Source organism: Phaseolus vulgaris, chromosome 8, assembly GCF_051622355.1.
Source record: "Phaseolus vulgaris cultivar YP4 chromosome 8, ASM5162235v1, whole genome shotgun sequence".
NCBI lineage: Eukaryota > Viridiplantae > Streptophyta > Magnoliopsida > Fabales > Fabaceae > Phaseolus > Phaseolus vulgaris.
Window position 1 is genome coordinate 21,890,621 of NC_143505.1, and position 19,358 is coordinate 21,909,978.

At 34.8% G+C, this 19,358-nt stretch overlaps 2 protein-coding genes across 7 annotated transcripts; both read right to left on the minus strand.

The window, feature by feature from the left end:
• Positions 1-1,370: 1,370 nt before the first annotated feature.
• HINT3 (histidine triad nucleotide-binding 3) lies at positions 1,371-6,272 on the minus strand. Of its 6 annotated transcripts, none has more exons than XM_068629722.2 (7): positions 5,844-6,272; positions 5,156-5,211; positions 3,122-3,179; positions 2,710-2,776; positions 2,042-2,097; positions 1,868-1,921; positions 1,371-1,765 (listed from the first exon to the last, which is right to left on the minus strand). In XM_068629722.2, exons 1-7 carry the CDS (start codon positions 6,030-6,032, stop codon positions 1,631-1,633), a joined length of 615 nt encoding a protein of 204 aa, XP_068485823.1. In that variant the 5' UTR covers positions 6,033-6,272; the 3' UTR covers positions 1,371-1,630. The 6 variants fall into 6 exon arrangements, 5 of the variants coding, with proteins under 5 accessions (XP_068485823.1, XP_090150100.1, XP_090150101.1 ...); XM_090293974.1 differs by having other exon boundaries at positions 5,118-5,211; positions 5,844-6,262; XM_090293975.1 differs by having other exon boundaries at positions 3,289-5,211; positions 5,844-6,258.
• A 6,457-nt stretch (positions 6,273-12,729) lies between these two features.
• LOC150025507 (uncharacterized) lies at positions 12,730-15,773 on the minus strand. The gene is made up of 3 exons (XM_090294070.1): positions 14,639-15,773; positions 12,845-14,596; positions 12,730-12,797 (listed from the first exon to the last, which is right to left on the minus strand). The coding sequence occupies exons 1-3, from the start codon at positions 15,765-15,767 to the stop codon at positions 12,730-12,732; spliced, it is 2,949 nt and encodes a 982-aa protein (XP_090150196.1). The 5' UTR covers positions 15,768-15,773.
• Between the last annotated feature and the right edge of the window lie 3,585 nt (positions 15,774-19,358).

Sequence of the window (19,358 nt, forward strand, 5' to 3'; positions counted from 1 at the left end):
CCATTCATAGCTTGATCCAAGTCTTCTTGTTCTAGACGCTCTTGGCTTGGTCTTAGACGCTCCTAGCTTGATCTTAGATGCTCCTAGCTTGGTCTTAGACGCTCCTAGCTTGGTCTTAGACGCTCCTAGCTTGGTCTTAGACGCTCTTAGCTTGATCTTTAGACGCTCCTAGCTTGGTCTAGATGCTCTTGCCTTGGGGTCTAGACGTTCTTGACTTGGCTCTTGCCTTTCATGGAAGGGTGTACTTGGCCCTCTTCCATCAGATGCTATCTCAACGAACTAGAGGTCAGGACAAAATTTATTTAGATTTTTTTCAAATTCATTTAAAATAGATTAAATCCATTTTGTTAATTAGATTAAATTTCATGTGGGATCGACCTGATATGGAATCAACTCAACTCAACCCCAGTCGACTGACTCGAGCTGTCTTAGGCCAACTTAGCTCAACTCGACCTAGCCCAGACCGACTTGGCTCAGCCTAGCCCGAACCGACTAAGCTTAACTTGGGCCATTCCAACTTGGCTCAACCTGGACCTGGGTTTAATTGGCTCGTCCTACGCTCAGGTCGACTTGACTCGACTTAGGTGTGGGCCGACTCGGTACAACCTGGGCCTGGGCTGACTTAACTCGACTTGGGCTCGAGTTGACTCAGCTTGACATGGACCCACGCCAACTCGACTTCACCTACGTCTCGACCTAGGCTCGGACCAACATGACTCAGCCGAGTCGAGTCAGCTCGACATGGACTCGGACCAACTCAAAATCGAACCCAAAACACATGTTGAATAATTCAAAAATTTATCCCATCTATATTTTATCCAAATTCAATTAAATAAATTATACTTAAAATTTAAAAATATGAATTTGAAATAAATCCATTTAAATGGATTTAAAAGTAATATAAATTTAAATAAGTATGAATTGGATTTTGCAATTTGAATTTTGATTTATTTATCATCATCTTTACGAGAAGACCTGTATATGTTACAAAGTGGTTACTTCACTCATAACTTGTGGGATGTGTCTATCGTGTTTCGATCAATAATTACTTGCATGTGCAAAATTCTGTCACGCACACTGTTATAAACAATAATTTCTTAAAACTAAAACAATTGTTTATATAAAGAACTCTTTAATTTGAAAAAACTTATACGTACACGACTCTTATTAAAATATTACTTTTATTAATAAAATACTCATCGGAATATTAACTTCAATTAGAGATGCTTCAAGGAGTGAAGTTGATTGATACTTGCGTTTGTGTTCAGAGAAAAGCATGGAGTCTTTGATATCACAATTTTGAGCTAAAGAATATTAGCATAAAAAAGATAGAAATGTCTTTTTTTAGTAAATCTTTAAAAATATATAACCGATAAATTACAAATTTGACTGTACATATAAGCACATGCATAAAAGAAAAATAATGCATGTAAAAAAAACATCTGACATAACCCTTATACTCCATAGTTGAGTAGTTGAGAATTTTTGAGTTCGGTTTAAAACAATGGTTAAAAAATCCCAACTACCCAATTTTTGAACTTGAGTGTTACATCAAATAATTTTTATGCGCATACATTATTCTTCTGAATGAAAATAGAAACTTATAAGTTACAACAGATGAATAATCCATTTAACTTTTACTTGAACAAAAATTTCCATTCTTGCTTTCCTGGCTCATGTCAGATGGCAGTAACTGCTTCCGAATACGCGCTGCAAGCTGAGAAACTTTCTCATCATCTAAATTAACGCGTCGCCTTAGCAAACTCTAAAATCAAGGAATTATGTTTTTTATTAGTACTCCCATAACATCGTTATAATATCACATATCCATATCCCATCAAACTTTGAAAGGGAAATGAAATTTTACCTCAGAAGCCCATAAACAATCGTATGCTTTACGAGGAATTATGTGAATATGTGTCTGGAAAGCACGTTTTATAGCAAAATTAGCTACATTTCAAAACTTGCCAAGTTTCGAGACCCAAGTAAATGTATGTTCCATAAAAGTGCAAGTGACATTATAGAAGATCTAAAATCTTACATGATATATTACTTGACCAGCAGCTGCCCCATTGTTGACCAACAGGTTGAATGAACCTGCAGGAATTCAAAACATCCTATGAAACTACATGGCGTGAGATTATATAATATTATGTAGAACTATCAAAAGAGTAGATGATAAACAGATCTGATACGAAAACAACAACATGCAAGGTAATTATAATTTTCCCCAAACAAATAACAATAATAAAAGTCTGATATCTTTCATTGAAAATTGGTAAACTTCTAAAGATTCATAGCCTTGTGAGGTATCCATACAAAGGGTGAGTTTGTTTGAGTTTTTTTTTTTTAGAAAGAAAATCATTTTTTAATAGAAAAAAACATTTTTTTTTATGTTTGTTTAAACTTTGTTAAAGAAGCAGAAGTCAAGAAAAAGCTAGTGCAGAATCGGTTTTCAAAAACACGGAAAGACATGTTTGATGAAAGAACAAAGCTTTTTATAATTATATCCAAACATAAGTAATTTCTGTTTTTGTCAGAATCACTTATTCTTCATCACTTTTTTTAAAAGCATTTTATTTGTAATCTTAAACAACTCACTCAATATCTACCAACAGGGTTTTCAATTGAATTTTTTTAAATCTATGCCATATAAGAGAACAAAACATAGTAGAGTTCAGATAAATGTACAAGTATTGAAGTACATACTGCAGCCCGTAGCCTTCATGATTGCATTGCTAATGAAGGGAACTTTTGAAAACATTGCAGCTACCACCTGTATCATCGCCAATCAGGCTAGGTGAATAAGAGCTTTGCTACACGTTTGACAAAAATGAAATAAATCAATCAGGCCCGACACCTTTCACTTAATTAACTAGAGAGAGCTGACCTATCAAAACATAACCAATTAAGTTTCAAGACAGGTATGTACAAATTCATATTTGTAACGAGGAGCATTTTGGGTAAATAAACAGGAGCATTTTGTCTCAATTGCACTTCACAGAAGGACTTTCCTCGTGGAGAAAGAGTTTATTATCGACTTAAAATTATAGAGTAAAGTCAGTAAAGAAGTTACAAAATAATAAAGTAAATCTTCTTGTACCTATTGAAAATTACTTACTGATGGAGGAGTAGCATCCAGTGAAGGAAAATGAGATTTTGGGATAATGAGGGAGTGCCTACAAAACACAACGTAGAAGTGAGAAGTAGATAAACAAAAAACACCGTGCAGTATAGTTGAAAAAGTAAATGGAATTGAATTGTTAACTTTTAGGCAAAGATGATTACCAGATCAAACACTTTGCCATTGACAAACTAAGAAATTATCCAACAATCATCATATTTAACCATGGCATTCAAATATTGTTTCAGAATTCCTCTAAAAAAACAAAAGTTTAAGTCACTTTTCTTCCAAATTGAATTGCACCGTTAAGAATATTTTGTTCTAAAATGCATCACCAGAAGAAGAAAAAGGCTGCATAGCAATTTTGTAATTAACTTGAAATAAAAACCTCCCACTTTTTTACTTTTCTTCCCTTTTTTCCTTTCCCCTCAGCCAAAATCTCTATCCCTACTCTGTTCTTCAAATTTTTGTTCACAGATTCTATACTTGTATTGTATCACATACCCCATTAACCTAATGCTTTAAATTTTTGTTTCTCTTCCTCTAATTCTTCATTCTCTCATTTTCTCCTCTTAGAAAACAACGCAAGAAGTAGTCATTGCAACCCCAGTGTTTTTTTTTTTTTGTAGACTTGAGGTTGGAAACAGAGGGAATTGTGCAATGCAAACTAGATGTATCTATCAGTGCCTAACTTGATCTCATGTTATTAATTTGGTATAAAACAAGTAAATAATAATATTTGCATATTTTCCGGGGTCCATGTTAGAATCTCATAGTCATTACTACAGATAACGTCCTAAGAACATCTAGTCATGAATAAGGATATTTTAAAATTTCCAAGAGAAAAAGAGCTATTCATTTGATGGATCATCCTGTATACAGAAAGGGTTATCAATAAGATGAAGCCATGCCCCACATCATGAGACCATATAATGTGATTGAGTAAAGAATTATCCATTAGATGATATCGCCCTAGGGAGGCATCGTCATTGGAGGATATGGCCATCAATGAGATGAAAACTTCCAGGTTTGGTTGTCACAACTGTGAATAGTGTAATATTAAAAAAACCTACAACTTTACCTTTTTGGAAATGGTTATATTTCATCATCAACTTTACATATTATTTTATGCTTGCTAAATAAACAAAATTATCTTTACAATTATTAAGTTATAAATTCCTAAATACTTATCCATGTGCATATTTTATTTATTTTGTTTATATTATATTCACCTTCATTTCACTAGATTTTTCTTACTCATTCCCTAAAAGGAACCACTAGTACCTCGTTGTCGTTTCCTTTTCCAATTAACTTAACTTTGGTTATTATGATTCCCTCCATGAAACTGAATGACTGACCTCTTTTATTTTTTTTAATCAGATTACGAGATAGTTCAGTACAAGGTTAGTTGGACTTGTAGTTCTCCCCATTAACTTTGGGTAGGTCTCCTGTTTTCTTGGGAATCTGACACTGCATCTGTAGGAGATTACTTTTTGGAAATTATCTTGGGTTGTACTAGATCTTTTAATTCTACAAACGCTATATTTGTTGTTTCTTGTTGTTGTTCGTTGGTGGTTGTTGGCATGTTGTGAGTGTGCGTGTGTGTGTTATTTACCATATGCTATCATTTTTGGGATGCTAATATTAGAGGGGAAACTATTGAAATTTTCAGCAAATCTAAAACACAATTTTTGGGATATTATTTTGCTTTATGTATTATGGTAGATTGGCTTACCAGGCTAAGTAGTTTTCGTGTTAACTTAGATTGTGCACCAGAATGACTTCAAAATTGCATTTGTGATGTAAAGGAAATGCAATGGAAAAGGATTGAAGACATCAAATATTGACTAATAGAAGCAATATTGATATTCAATGTCACAACTCAAATATAAAACTGAAAAGACATGCTCCTTATTCTCAAGTTGTGATGTGTGTAAATATTACATGCCCATAAAATAGTGAAATAACAAAAATACAATGCCTTATGATATACCTATATGGAATTGCACCTTGAGACATATGACACCTTACCCATGACTCAGCGGACTTGTATCCAGTATGCATAGGCACATGTCATCTTCATAAAGCTGTTGGTTTGACAAAATATAAAGAAAAGTCAAAGTTATGAGAAAACATGTTTGAAGAATATATTGATTATAACAATTTATAAACACAATATTTCACTCCATCAATTAAGCATTTATTTATGATTTCTTAGCACATATAAAGTTTGCACCATAAGGCTTAGCTATTACTTTTCATTTTTTTTAAGCAACATAGACCTTATCAAACTCTATTTGTCCATGTTTTGACAACAAAATGAGCCAGTGAACACATTGAGTGCTGTTCATGTATGTTTAACCAACACAGAGTGATTCACTGAGTTGTGGCTTAGCAGCTTTAGTAAATGCAGAATCATTTATAACACGTGGGAGAAACAAAACCACCACACTAATGAAGTTGGAAACCTCATTTTACACTAATCTGCTCCAGCCTTTTAAGATTCATAACATCAAACTGCTCCTTAAACAATAATTACGTCACTAACTAAAATCAATTCATTGCAAGGAACCAGTAACTTTGGAGTTTTGACCACTGCAATCCCGCAAACAAAATCGATGGCATTAACTCCGTAGATTCTGAAAAACTTTCAACGAGGATTTATTCTCAAACACTAATCGTTGACCGCAGTTTCCAAAAAAATAAAAACAGCCTGTACCTTCAAAGCTGGTGATTGGCCACGAATAATGTTGCAGAAAACGCAATCGTTTATCAGAGAGCGGTTTTGGGTGTCGGAATCAGCGGCGCAGACGGAAGGCGAAAGAAGTGGAGCGGGAGGATCCGGAGGAAACCGGGTGGGGTTAAGATGGGCGCAGAAAACGGCAAGCCGTCTTGCCTGAACGGACATGGTGGCGTGGGTTTATGAATGAAGAAAAAGGCTAAGCGTGTTCTATGAGTGGTGTTTGAAACTGGAGAGAAGAAAATGCAAAGAAACGAACATGATGGGGTTTGAGCTGGTGTGGCTTATCCACACGCGGGGACGATAGATGTGTTGTGGTGCCTCAATGGTCATTGGTCAAACCATTCTCCCTCCTCCTATCTCCAATGTCAATGTCTTTCTTACATTTCACATCACCCTCAACAACAACAAAACTATTATTTAATCCTATTTTTATTTTTATTTTAAATATTTATGTAAATTTAAAACTATTCTCATATAGTATCTAATTATAGTCTTAAAAGAAAGATATATGCTAATAATAAAGAAAAAAATGTATAATATAAATTAGTGAATATTAACATTGTTTTACTAACTCAATATTCTTAAATATATCACTCGTTATTATATCTATTTATATTTTTATATTTTTATGTATGACATTTTCGTCACAATAAAAATATGATATAATATGTTTTTTTTTTCTAATGCTTGAAGAGAAAATGAAGAATCTAGAATGTTCACCCTTTCGAATTACCATCAATCTATTTGTTTTCCTTTCTTAAAATAAAATCTTATTATTTTTTAAGAAAACATTTAATTTGAATTTTTTTTTCTCTTATAATGTTATTGTTGTTTAATTTCATTTTAAATTGGTTGTTATGGGAAGTTTATAGATTATATATTTCAAAATTTATTTTTTTTAAAATGAAATACAGTATGAATTGTGCAATCTGAAAAGTATTTATAGATCTGAAATTATATTTTTTATTGCATAATCTAGAATATAGTTTAAAAAGTTGAAAATATTATAAATTGTGCCCTATTCATTTTTAAAAATACCACTTGTATTGTTTAATTCAAATATTCTAAATTGCATAATTTGAAATGTATTTTTCAAAAGCTAAATACATTCTGGTTTATGCAATTTGGAAGGTATTTCAATATCTGATATCACATTTTGAATAGCATAATCTAGAATGTATTTCATTTTTAAAAAATATATTCCAGATTGTGTAATCTAAAATATTGTTTAAAAATACATGTATTAAATTTTCTTTGGGTGATTTTTGAAATTATTAATTTGTATAATATATGAATTATTTTAATAAGCAAAGTTATAGTTAGGACAAGGGGTAATAATATAGACCTACGATGTCGATTCGTAGGAGAGATCATGAACCAGTTCCTCACCAAAACAGATTTCTCGGAGGACTTGTTGATGATACATTTATACTAGTCAATTATGTTGATCATATTGCCTTCAGACTATGGTAAGGTGAGGTGAGGCAAGAAAGAAAGACTACACTTAATTGTGATATTTGGATTTGTGGTATTCTTTGTACTTACAAACACCCATATATTTTTTATGTTAGGATCGAAGGAAATTGAAGTTGGTCTCCTATGGTCGGAAGTTAAATAAACTTGGGATCCCTTATTGGTAGATCGAGGTTGAGGTGTCTAACTTTGGCTTGTTGTTTTCGTACAACATTAGTTATGGGATGATTAATAACGAATTGATATATTACTTTTTGGAGAGGTGGCACCAAGACACCAACAATTTCCACCTTCATATTGGTGAGATGACGATCACCCTGGATGATGTCTCGACACTACTTCATATCCATATTGTGGGACAGTTATGCACATATGTGATAGCTGTCGTTTTGCTGTCAAATTTATATGATTCTAGCGTAGACTTGTCTAACACTAGAGAGATGATAATATAGTTGTGGTCAGATGACCCCAAGTCGTCTCCCAACGAATCCAATAGTAATTTCAGTGAATAGAATTCAAAACCTATCTGCAAACAATGAAAATTAGCAATAATGGTAAAGAAACAGGGGTTGTGATCGTTTAGCAAGAAAATATAAATGATGATTTGAATCAGTAAAGAATGCAGATTGACTCCCAAGTTCTTCCACCAATGAATTCATCACAGGCTCTCTAAAGATTATTCTTTTCTCAATCCTCAGCAAAGCTAAACTAGATTGAACATGCGCCAAACCTAATTCAACTGAAGCTCACCAGTAAAGCATGCATCTACCGGTTTAATCAATACCCACTTTGTTCCATGCGTATACTCCATGGGAATGCTTATCTCCTCTCTCTTGAATCATGCGCCCAAGAAATTAATTAGAACAATGCGAACTAACTAAGAAACCAAAGTTTAAGATAAAGAAGACTCTCAATCATACGTTCAAGTACAACCTCTCACAAAAACTAGTTTTCCAGGAGATTAGACAATAAAAACAACTGCTATAGAGAATTAAAAATAGAAACTTTTATTGATCAAAACCTCAGAACTCAATGGGGAATCACAAAGGAATCAACCAAAAGGTTTAGCTTTCCATGCGGAGGCAAAAGAATTACAAATAAGAAAAGAAACTAAGAAAACCCTATGAAGCCCCCTCTTTTCTCCTTGATGCTTGTGTCCTTTTATAGGCTTTTCTGCTCCAAGGATCTTGGGAAAATATTGCAGTTTAGATTTTATAAACAGTTTCCACTTTCCATAATTCTTTTTATTTTGCAGAAGATTTGCTTCCAATTCTGTTTCTAGAATCTAGTAGCTTTTATTTTCTCTTTCTTCTCCTCAGAATTTGTTTTCTGTTTTGATTCAAAGAAGCAACTTGGACTTTTGCATATTTGGCCCATTCACAAGGGTAGATGCTTCAAATCATTTACCCTAAAAACACAAAATTAACAATAATAATATATAAGGCCCAAATAAACCCAATTATAAGAATATTAATTAAAACAATGGATTTATTTATTATTATAGTCCAATAATCTATGATTAAGGCTATTGAGTGTGAATAAATATATGCTCATCAAATACCCCCACACTTATCCTCTTTGCACTCCTGGGAAAAACACTCTACAAATATTTAGAAAGCTAAAAGGAAAAATAATGAAAACTAAAATGCAGCAAACCAGAACAACTATATCAGCATGATACATTTTCAAGACAATCAAGGAATCAAAACCAGCGTGAATGGAATCCTATGAATTGAACTACAAGTAGGTAATCGAATTCAAAGGTGAATCAAAATTTGATATGCTCTCTAACTCTCAAGTGTTTAGGTTTGTATTTACACTCAGCACCCATGCAGACAAACACTACCATATGCTTAGCAGGACTCTAATATTCACAACCATTGAAAAATATGCAATCAAAGATCAAGAGGACTTTATAAGGGATGTAATGGGGCTAAGGTAAAGGTAGGTAAAAGTGGGAAAATAGGCTTAAAAACCATAGAAAAACAAAGGAGCAATGAAGGATAAGTCTAAAAACAAGTGTAAGTATTATCGCAACTCAACTCCTCTTTTTATTTCAAGATATAATTTTTTTTTCATATAGTAGATAGTCAATCCAATGTATTAGAAGATCTACTCTTATTTTGTTTATTTTGCTTTGCTTTTCTTTTTCTTGTTGTATTCTTTTTTTCTATCTTTTTTTTTTTTTAAACTGAAGAGGTAAACTATGAAAATGACATACACCCCCACACTTATTCAAAAATCTATTCCCAAATAATTTCAAAGCTCCTTTATCTTCTAAGGTAGGGACAAACATGGTTTTTCTTGTTTTGAGGCTTGTAATGAGGGTTAAAAATAAGAAAAAGGTTATAGGCTCAAGGGGCTAACAAATGGATTATCATAAAGGTAGGCTAATATGGCTAGTGGGTTAATTTAAACAAAGAATGCCTCTATCATATCAGTTCATGCACATAAATTACAGTTGTAAAACAAAGAATCAAGCTAAGTTATAGAGTATAAGCAGACACAAGTGAAAACACACTAAAAAGAATATTAGACAATCTGTCAATGAAGCTCAAAATCTCACCTGGGACAGTTTATCACAAAAGATTCAACTCTAAATTTCTCATAACCAACTTATTTTTCAAAACTTTTCTAAGAAATCCACACAACAAAGATCAAGAAACTCAAAATTTATCTAGAAACATGCATAATGCTTGTATTAAATGCTCTAAATGTTTGCTAGAAGAAAACAAAAAATATTAAGGAATTTTTATTTGAAAGCAAACCAAGTAAACTCCCAGGAAAGAGAGGTGAGTCACAAATGGACAAACTTAAATACCAAGTCTTTCCTAGCCAGAGTCTTCCCTGGATCACTTTTCAAAATATTTTTTTTTTAAAATAAAAAAAAAACATAAATAATGAGTAAAAGAAAATGTAAAAAAATAAAAATAAAAAAAAATAAAAGAGTAAAACAAATCCTAACTACAATTCTCCCCCCACACTTAAATCATACATTGTCCTCAATGTAAAAACAATTAATATATGTGTATGATAAAAGTAAGGGAAGAAATAATCCCTCCTCAAGCTTGAGGGTAATTGGGGTGCTGCAAGGTAATCTCTTCCACCGTCTTGTCTTGAGGAATCTCATGAAAGAGCTTTAGACAGTGTCCATTCACCTTAAATGTATTGGTAGACGTTAGACTCTGCAATTCTACAACACCATGAGGGTGGACATGGGTGACCAAAAACGGTCCAATCCATCTTGAACGCAACTTTCCAGGCATGAGCTTTAATCTGGAGTTGAACATTAACACACGCTGGCCGACAACAAACTCCTTTCCAGTGATGAAGTGGTCATGTAGATGCTTGGTCCTTTCCTTGTAGAATTTGGAGTTCTCATATGCCTCCAAACGGATCTCGTCCAACTCTTGCAGCTGAAGTTTTCTCTGCTCTCCTGCCTTGTCATAATCCATGTTGCATGTCCTTATTGCCCAGTAAGCTCTGTGCTCGATCTCCACAGGTAGATGACAAGCTTTTCCAAAGACAACCCTAAAGGGAGACATCCCAATAGGTGCTTTATAGGCTGTACGATGGGCCCAAAGAGCATCGTCTAAACGTTTACTCCAGTCTTTCCTTGTTGGCTTAACCATCTTCTCCAAAATGCGTTTTATTTCTCTATTAGAGACCTCAGCTTGACCATTTGTTTGTGGATGATATGGTGTGGACGCTCTATGGATCACCCCATATTTCCGAAATAGGACATCGAGTATCCTGTTGCAAAAATGTGTGCCTTGGTCACTGATGATGGCTTTAGGAATCCCAAATCTGCAGAAGATGTTAGATCGAATAAAAGCTGCAACAACATGGGAATCATTAGTTCTTGTGGCTATTGCCTCCACCCATTTGGAGACATAGTCCACAGCAAGAAGGATATAAGTGAATCCAAAAGAAATAGGGAAGGGACCCATGAAATCAATACCCCACACATCAAAGACTTCACAAAATAGCATGGGTTGCTGGGGCATCTGTTGTCTTTGGGAGATGGCAGTGCCTGCTCTTTGACACCTCTCGCATGTGGATGAGACGGTCCATGCATCTTTAAAAATGGTTGGCCAAAAGAACCCACAATCCAGTACCTTTCTTGCAGTACGTTGTGCAGCCAAGTGTCCTCCAACAGATGAAGCATGACAAAAATTTAGCACAGATGGGATCTCTTGGTCAGGAATGCATCTGCGTATGATCTGATCACTGCAGAAACGCCATAAGTATGGGTCATCCCAGACATAGTATTTGGCATCGCTCTTGAGTTTGTCTCTCTGTGCCTTAGTTGCCAATAATGGAAAAACAGAAACAACAAGGTAGTTCACTATGTCAGCGTACCAAGGTATAAGTTCAGATGTGCTAGATAATCTAGAATATGCATTAGATGCTCTGGTTGGACCGTTTACTGATTCCGTTATAAGAAGAAGATGCTCATCTGGGAAATCATCATGGATGGGCTCTGCATCTTGTTCCTTCTCAATTCGACTAAGGTGATCTGCAACATGATTACATGCCCCACTCCTATCTTTAATCTCCAAGTCAAATTCTTGGAGCAGCAACATCCACCTAATCAACCTTGGTTTTGAGTCAGTCTTCTTTAAGAGATATTTCAGGGCAGCATGATCAGTAAAAACAACCACCTTGGATCCTAGGAGATACGATCTGAACTTATCTAAGGAAAAGGCAATAGCCAACAACTCCTTTTCCGTGGTGGTGTAGTTAGACTGAGCAGCGTCTAAAGTTCTAGAGGCATAATAGATCACATGTGACAAACCATCTACTCGTTGTGCAAGGACAGCTCCAAGTGCATAATTTGAGGCATCACACATGATCTCAAAAGGGAGTGTCCAATTAGGAGTTTTTATAATTGGAGGTGTCACAAGTGCTGCTTTAAGGGCATCAAATGCCTCTCTGCATCTTTCTCCAAAATCAAACAATACATCCTTCTGTAGCAAGTTAGATAAAGGTAATGCTATTTTGCTGAAATTCTTGATGAATCGTCTATAGAATCCTGCATGACCAAGAAAAGACCTAACCTCCCTCACAGAAGAGGGATAAGGTAGTTGTGAGATAACATTCAGTTTAGCAGGATCTACCTGAATACCTTTCTCAGAGATAATGTGACCCAAAACTGTACCTTGTGTAACCATAAAATGACACTTCTCATAACTTAATACTAAGTCATTCTCAATGCATTTATCAAGTACTTTGACCAGGTTAGCCAAACAATCATCAAAAGAAGAACCATACAGGCTAAAATCATTCATAAAAAATTTCTATGCAATGCTCAATTAAATCAGAAAATATGCTCATCATGCATCGTTGAAACATTCCTGGAGCATTACATAGGCCAAATGGCATCCTTCTATATGCAAAGGTTCCAAATGGGCAAGTAAAAGTGGTCTTGTGTTGGTCCTCTGGTGCTATACATATCTGAAAATATCCAGAGAAACCATCCAAGAAACAATAATGCGTTTTACCTGCTAGACGTTCCAACATTTGATCAATGAAAGGAAGAGGAAAGTGGTCCTTCCGGGTGGCTTGATTCAAGCGTCTGTAGTCAATACAAACTCTCCAACTGTTCTGCACTCTAGTAGGAATAAGTTCATCATGCTCGTTCTTTATCACTGTTATCCCAGATTTCTTGGGAACAACCTGAATCGGACTCACCCAAGTGCTGTCAGAGATAGGGTATATGATACCAGCTTGTAGCAGCTTAGTGACCTCCTTCTTCACCACATCAAGAATCTGGGGATTAAGCCTGCGTTGAGGTTGTCTCACAGGTTTTGTCCCTTCTTCTAGTAGAATTCTATGCATACAAATAGAAGGGCTGATACCTGGAATGTCTGTCAGCGTCCAACCAATGGCTTTCTTGTGCTCTCTAATCACCTGCAACAGTTTCTGCTCTTGTTCATCAGTTAGAGAAGTAGAAATAATCACTGGAAGTTGCTCCCCTTTTTCCAAATAGGCATACTTAAGATGATCCGGAAGTGGCTTCAGTTCAAGTGATGGCGGTTGGATGATGGATGGTACTGGTCTAGTGCTAAGAGAAACCTTCGCAACCTGCAATTCTTCATGGTTGATATCATCTGATGTTGCTAAGTGTGAATCAACAACATCTACATCAGTTACAAAACCGAGAAAATCAAACACATTATCATCCACAATATCATCTAAAATGTCAATATGATACACAGAGTGATCTTCAATTGGGTGTTTCATAGCGTCTAGGATATTGAACTGGACTAAATTGTCTCCAAACTCCATAGTCAGTGTGCCTACATGAACATCAATCTTGGTGTGGGCTGTCTTCAAGAAAGGTCTGCCCAAGATGATGGTTGTTGAACCAGAATTTGAATCTTCTCCACCCATGTCCAAAATGTAGAAATCTGCAGGAAAAACAAGTTTATTTACTTGAATAAGGACGTCTTCAATAAGCCCTGCAGGTTGGACTGTGCTTCTATTAGCGAGCTGAATGACTATGCCTGTGGGTTTAAGAGGACCAATAGACAAAGAAGTAAACACAGATAAAGGCATAACATTTATAGATGCTCCCAAGTCAAGCATCTTATTTTCAAATAGGTTATTGCCTATTACGCAAGGAATGGTGAAAGTGCCTGAGTCTTTGCATTTTTCAGGAATTGTTACCGCAGGCTTTTCAATGAGAGCAGAAACATTCCTTCCCATGTTTACCTTTTCGTTCCCTTTAAGACGCCTTTTATGTGTGCATAGATCCTTCAAAAACTTTGCATATTTAGGAATCTGTTTAATAGCGTCTAGCAGAGGAATATTCACCTCAACCTTTCTGAATGTCTCGAGAATCTCCTTGTCAGTTTTTTCCATTTTTCTGCTCGTCTGAACAACTCTTTGTGGAAAAGGAAGAGGAATAGATGGTCTATCGAGACTAACATTTTCTCCTTGTATATCAACTTCATGAGACGGTCTAGGAGGAGCATCCATGTCATTATTCCTTGTGTTGACCCTTCTTTGATCATCATTTTCTGGAGGAGTAGTAATGTTGGAGGTGTTAGACGATCTCAGTTGATCGTCTACTTTGGTGGATTTTTGCACAGGTGCTTGCAACTGTGTACCACTTCTCAGAGTGATGGCACTAACATTATGTGGATTGATGGCTGTCTGGGAGGGAAGCTTATCAGACCCTTTGGAATTCATCTCATTCATACGAGTGGCTAACTGACCAATCTGATTTTCCAAGTTATGAATGCTTACCTCTGTTCTCTGTACTCTTTCATCTGTTCTTTGTACTATTTCACTTGTTCTCTGTTGGAATTGCGTATTAACTTCAGCCATGTGCTTTATTACATCCTCTAGAGAAGATCCACCTTTTTCTGATACAAAAGTTGGTGGTGGGGATGGTTGTTGCTGTGAGTTACCCCATCTAAGATTCGGATGATTCCTCCAAACTGGATTATACTTATTGGTGGACAAATCATGGTTGAATGGTTGCTGAGGTGGGTTAGATAGTCTACTATTGAAGGGAAAACTAGTAGACTGTCTACCACTATTAAAGATGTTTGCAGCATAAGCTTGAGGACATTCAACATTGTTTCCTCCTTCAACTTCTTGAAGAGTGGGGCAAGCATCAGTGGCATGGTTAACGGTGCAAATTCCACATACCCTTGCAACCATCTGAGGCATAGTTAGTTGCTTCATCATGGATGTGAGATCGTCTAGTTGTACCTTCATCTGAGCATGATCAGCTGCATAATTGGTTGTCATCTCATGAACTCCACGAACAGGTGTTGCAGAGTTGCTACGTGTTTGGAATTGTTGATTGTTAGAAGCCATGATCTCAATCAATTGTCTTGCAGCGGCTGGTGTCTTGTCAACTAGAGCTCCTCCACTAGCAACATCTATCATTTGTCTATCAATAGCTATCAGACCCTCGTAAAAATATTGTATTAGAAGTTGTCCGTGAATCTGATGGTATGGACAACTTGTACAAAGCCTCTTGAATCTCTCCCAGTATTCATAGAGACTTTCTCTATCTTGTTGCCTGATCCCGCATATTTCCTTCCTTATTGATGTGACTCTGGATGCTGGAAAGAATTTTTCAAGGAACACTCTTTTCAACCCTTCCCAATTAGTCACTGATCCTGCCGGCAAATAATATAGCCAATCTTTAGTTGCATCTTGGAGTGAAAAAGGGAATGCTTTAAGCTTGATGTGCTCCTCTGTGACCTCAGCTGGCGTCATGGTGGTGCACACTGTGTGAAACTCCTTAAGATGTTTATGCGGGTCTTCACCTGCAAGGCCATGAAATTTAGGCAGCAAGTGTATCAAACCAGATTTAAGCTCACATTGCTCATCTGGGTATTGGATACACATAGTTTGGAAGGAAACATCTGGAGCAGCAAGTTCTCTAAGGGTCCGTTCGTCCATAATTCCAGAGTTAGGGCTTCCGACAGTAGTTGGTGATGAACTAGAAGACGAGGTTGTACTAGACATGTATTTCAATTGAATATTCTATTAGACCTATCAGAGCAAAATCTTTTTTTTTTAAAAAAAAAGGAAACAACCCAAGTCAACTCCCAGGAAAGAGAGGTGAGTCACAAATGGACAAACTTAAATACCAAGTCTTTCCTAGCCAGAGTCTTCCTTGAATTGCTTTCAATTTTTTTTTAAAGAAAAACAAAGAGTAGCAACGGAAGTGTCTACCCTAAATGCAAGATTCTAAAAAAAACTAATGTAATTGCTACACTTAATGCTTAAAAAAAATGACAAGGAAAAAAAATGTAAAAATGAATAAATAGGGAAAATAAAAAGATCAATAATAAAAATAAAACAGAAACAGAAATAAATAAAGAATGACAAAAAAAAAAACTAAAAACAGAATATATATAGATAAAGAAAATAAAAACAAACAAAATAAAGATAAAAGATATAGGAGACAAAATCAAATCAAATAAAAAAAAAAACAAAATAAAGATAAAAGATATAAGAAAATAAAATCAAAACAAATCAAAACAAAATAAAGATACAAGATATAAAGAAAGAAAATATAAAACAAATCAAAACAAAATAAAGATAGGAGATATAAGAGATAAAATAAATAAAAAAAAGATGTTCTGAATATTATATTTTTTTAATTTTTAATTTTTCGTTTTATTTTTATTTTTTTCGTTTATAAAAAAAATAAGAAAAAAAAAAGTTGAATATTAGATTTTTTAGTTTTAATTTTTTTTTTTGTTTTTTAGGGTGTACTAAATAAATAAAAACTAATAAGAAGAAAACAAAATTTAAATATGCAAAAAAAATAAAATTAGGAAGGAAAAAAAAATAAAAAAAATTATACAGATAAGAAGAAAAACCTGATAACCAAAATCAAATTGGAATCCCCGGCAACGGCGCCAAATTTGATAGCTATCGTTTTGCTGTCAAATTTATATGATTTTAGCGTAGACTTGTCTAACACTAGAGAGATGATAATATAGTTGTGGTCAGATGACCCCAAGTCGTCTCCCAACGAATCCAATAGTAATTTCAGTGAATAGAATTCAAAACCTATCTGCAAACAATGAAAATTAGCAATAATGGTAAAGAAACAGGGGTTGTGATCGTTTAGCAAGAAAATATAAATGATGATTTGAATCAGTAAAGAATGCAGATTGACTCCCAAGTTCTTCCACCAATGAATTCTTCACAGGCTCTCTAAAGATTATTCTTTTCTCAATCCTCAGCAGAGCTAAACTAGATTGAACATGCGCCAAACCTAATTCAACTGAAGCTCACCAGTAAAGCATGCGTCTACCGGTTTAATCAATACCCACTTTGTTCCATGCGTATACTCCATGGGAATGCTTATCTCCTCTCTCTTGAATCATGCGCCCAAGAAATTAATTAGAACAATACGAACTAACTAAGAAACCAAAGTTTAAGATAAGGAAGACTCTCAATCATGCGTTCAAGTACAACCTCTCACAAAAACTAGTTTTCCAGGAGATTATACAATAATAACAACTGCTATAGAGAATTTAAAATAGAAACTTTTATTGATCAAAACCTCAGAACTCAATGGGGAATCACAAAGGAATTAACCAAAAGGTTTAGCTTTCCATGCGGAGGCAAAAGAATTACAAATAAGAAAAGAAACTCAGAAAACCCTATGAAGCTCCCTCTTTTCTCCTTGATGCTTGTGTCCTTTTATAGGCTTTTCTGCTCCAAGGATCTTGGGAAAATATTGCAGTTTATATTTTGTAAACAGTTTCCACTTTCCTTAATTCTTTTTATTTTGCAGAAGATTTGCTTCCAATTCTGTTTCTGGAATCTTGTAGCTTTTATTTTCTCTTTCTTCTCCTCAGAATTTGTTTTCTGTTTTGATTCAAAGAAGCAACTTGGACTTTTGCATATTTGGCCCATTCACAAGGGTAGATGCTTCAGATCATTTACCCTAAAAACACAAAATTAACAATAATAATATATATGGCCCAAATAAACCCAATTATAAGAATATTAATTAAAACAATGGATTTATTTATTATTATAGTCCAATAATTTATGATTAAGGCTATTGAGTGTGAATAAATATATGCTCATTCACCCATATATTTTTTATGTTAGGATTGAAGGAAATTGAAGTTGGTCTCCTATGGTCGGAAGTTAAATAAACTTGGGATCCCTTATTGGTAGATCGAGGTTGAGGTGTCTAACTTTGGCTTGTTGTTTACGTGCAACATTAGTTATGGGATGATTAATAACGAATTGATATATTACTTTTTGGAGAGGTGGCACCAAGACACCAACAATTTCCACCTTCATGTTTGTGAGATGACGATCACCCTGGATGATGTCTCGACACTACTTCATTTGTGGGACAGTTATGCACATATGTAACATTGGATTCCATTGCAACTACAATAACATTGGTTGAGTTGATAGGTTTGGACATGAGTGATGTCATGGTAGAGATGAGGTAGTGTCATGACGCATACGTAAGGCTTAGTTAGCTCTATGAGGTGTATGAAGAGTGTTGTGTCCACCGGATATGGGATTGTGATGCAATGACTTATTTGTTGCATCTTGTGGGATGCATAATTTTGCTGCCAAAAGGGTAACATCAATAAGTGTGTTGTACTTGCAACTCTTCGGTGATTTATGAATGTGTGGTGGATATTCATAGGGAGCTAGTGACTATTTTACGGAAAGTGTATCGTGTCATAAGTAATAAATTTCTCCCTAAAGACGGATATCGAACCCATAAGGAGTAGTTGAATTCTCAAGTATAATATTTAGTAAATAGAAAACAATATGTAAAAGTTTGTTGGAAAAGGTTGTTTGAATTTGCAATAATGTAAATAAAGCAAAGTAAAAATATTTGTGTGATTCAATTGGAAAAATTGGGATTGGGGTTCATCCTTCTCACTCATTTGTATTTACAAAAGATTATAATATTCAGTCTTGATTGATATTGATGCACATATAAAAATCATTATATTGATTCCTCGCATACAAAATTAAGAGAGTCTCCTAAATATCGATTCCTCATATATTTATAAAAACTCCTTATCATTACAAACAGATGTTATAAACCAATTAATGTTTCAAATAACATTCAAATATGTTAATCATTACATTTAGGTCAGATTCTTAGAAATGTTATAATATATGACCTTAAACAAGAGGGGGGGTGAATTGTTTATAAGAGATTTTCGAAAACTTTTGAAGGTTTAATGAAACTCAGTGAAGAAATCCAGAAGAGGAACAAAGTTAGCCAAGAACACAATTTGTTTTAAAGAGAAACACAGAAAAACAATCGGTTGTTTCTTCGATTCAATCTGTTGTTTGTACCCGTAAAATTATAAACAACTTAAAGACAGAATTTAAAAGAGATCAGAAAAAGAGAAATGCACACAAGCAGTTTATACTGGTTCACTCTTACAACAAGAGCTACATCTAGTTCCCAAAATCCACTGGGTAATCCACTAAGCAATCAAACTAGATTACAAACACCACACACCAAAGTAGTGACCTTGA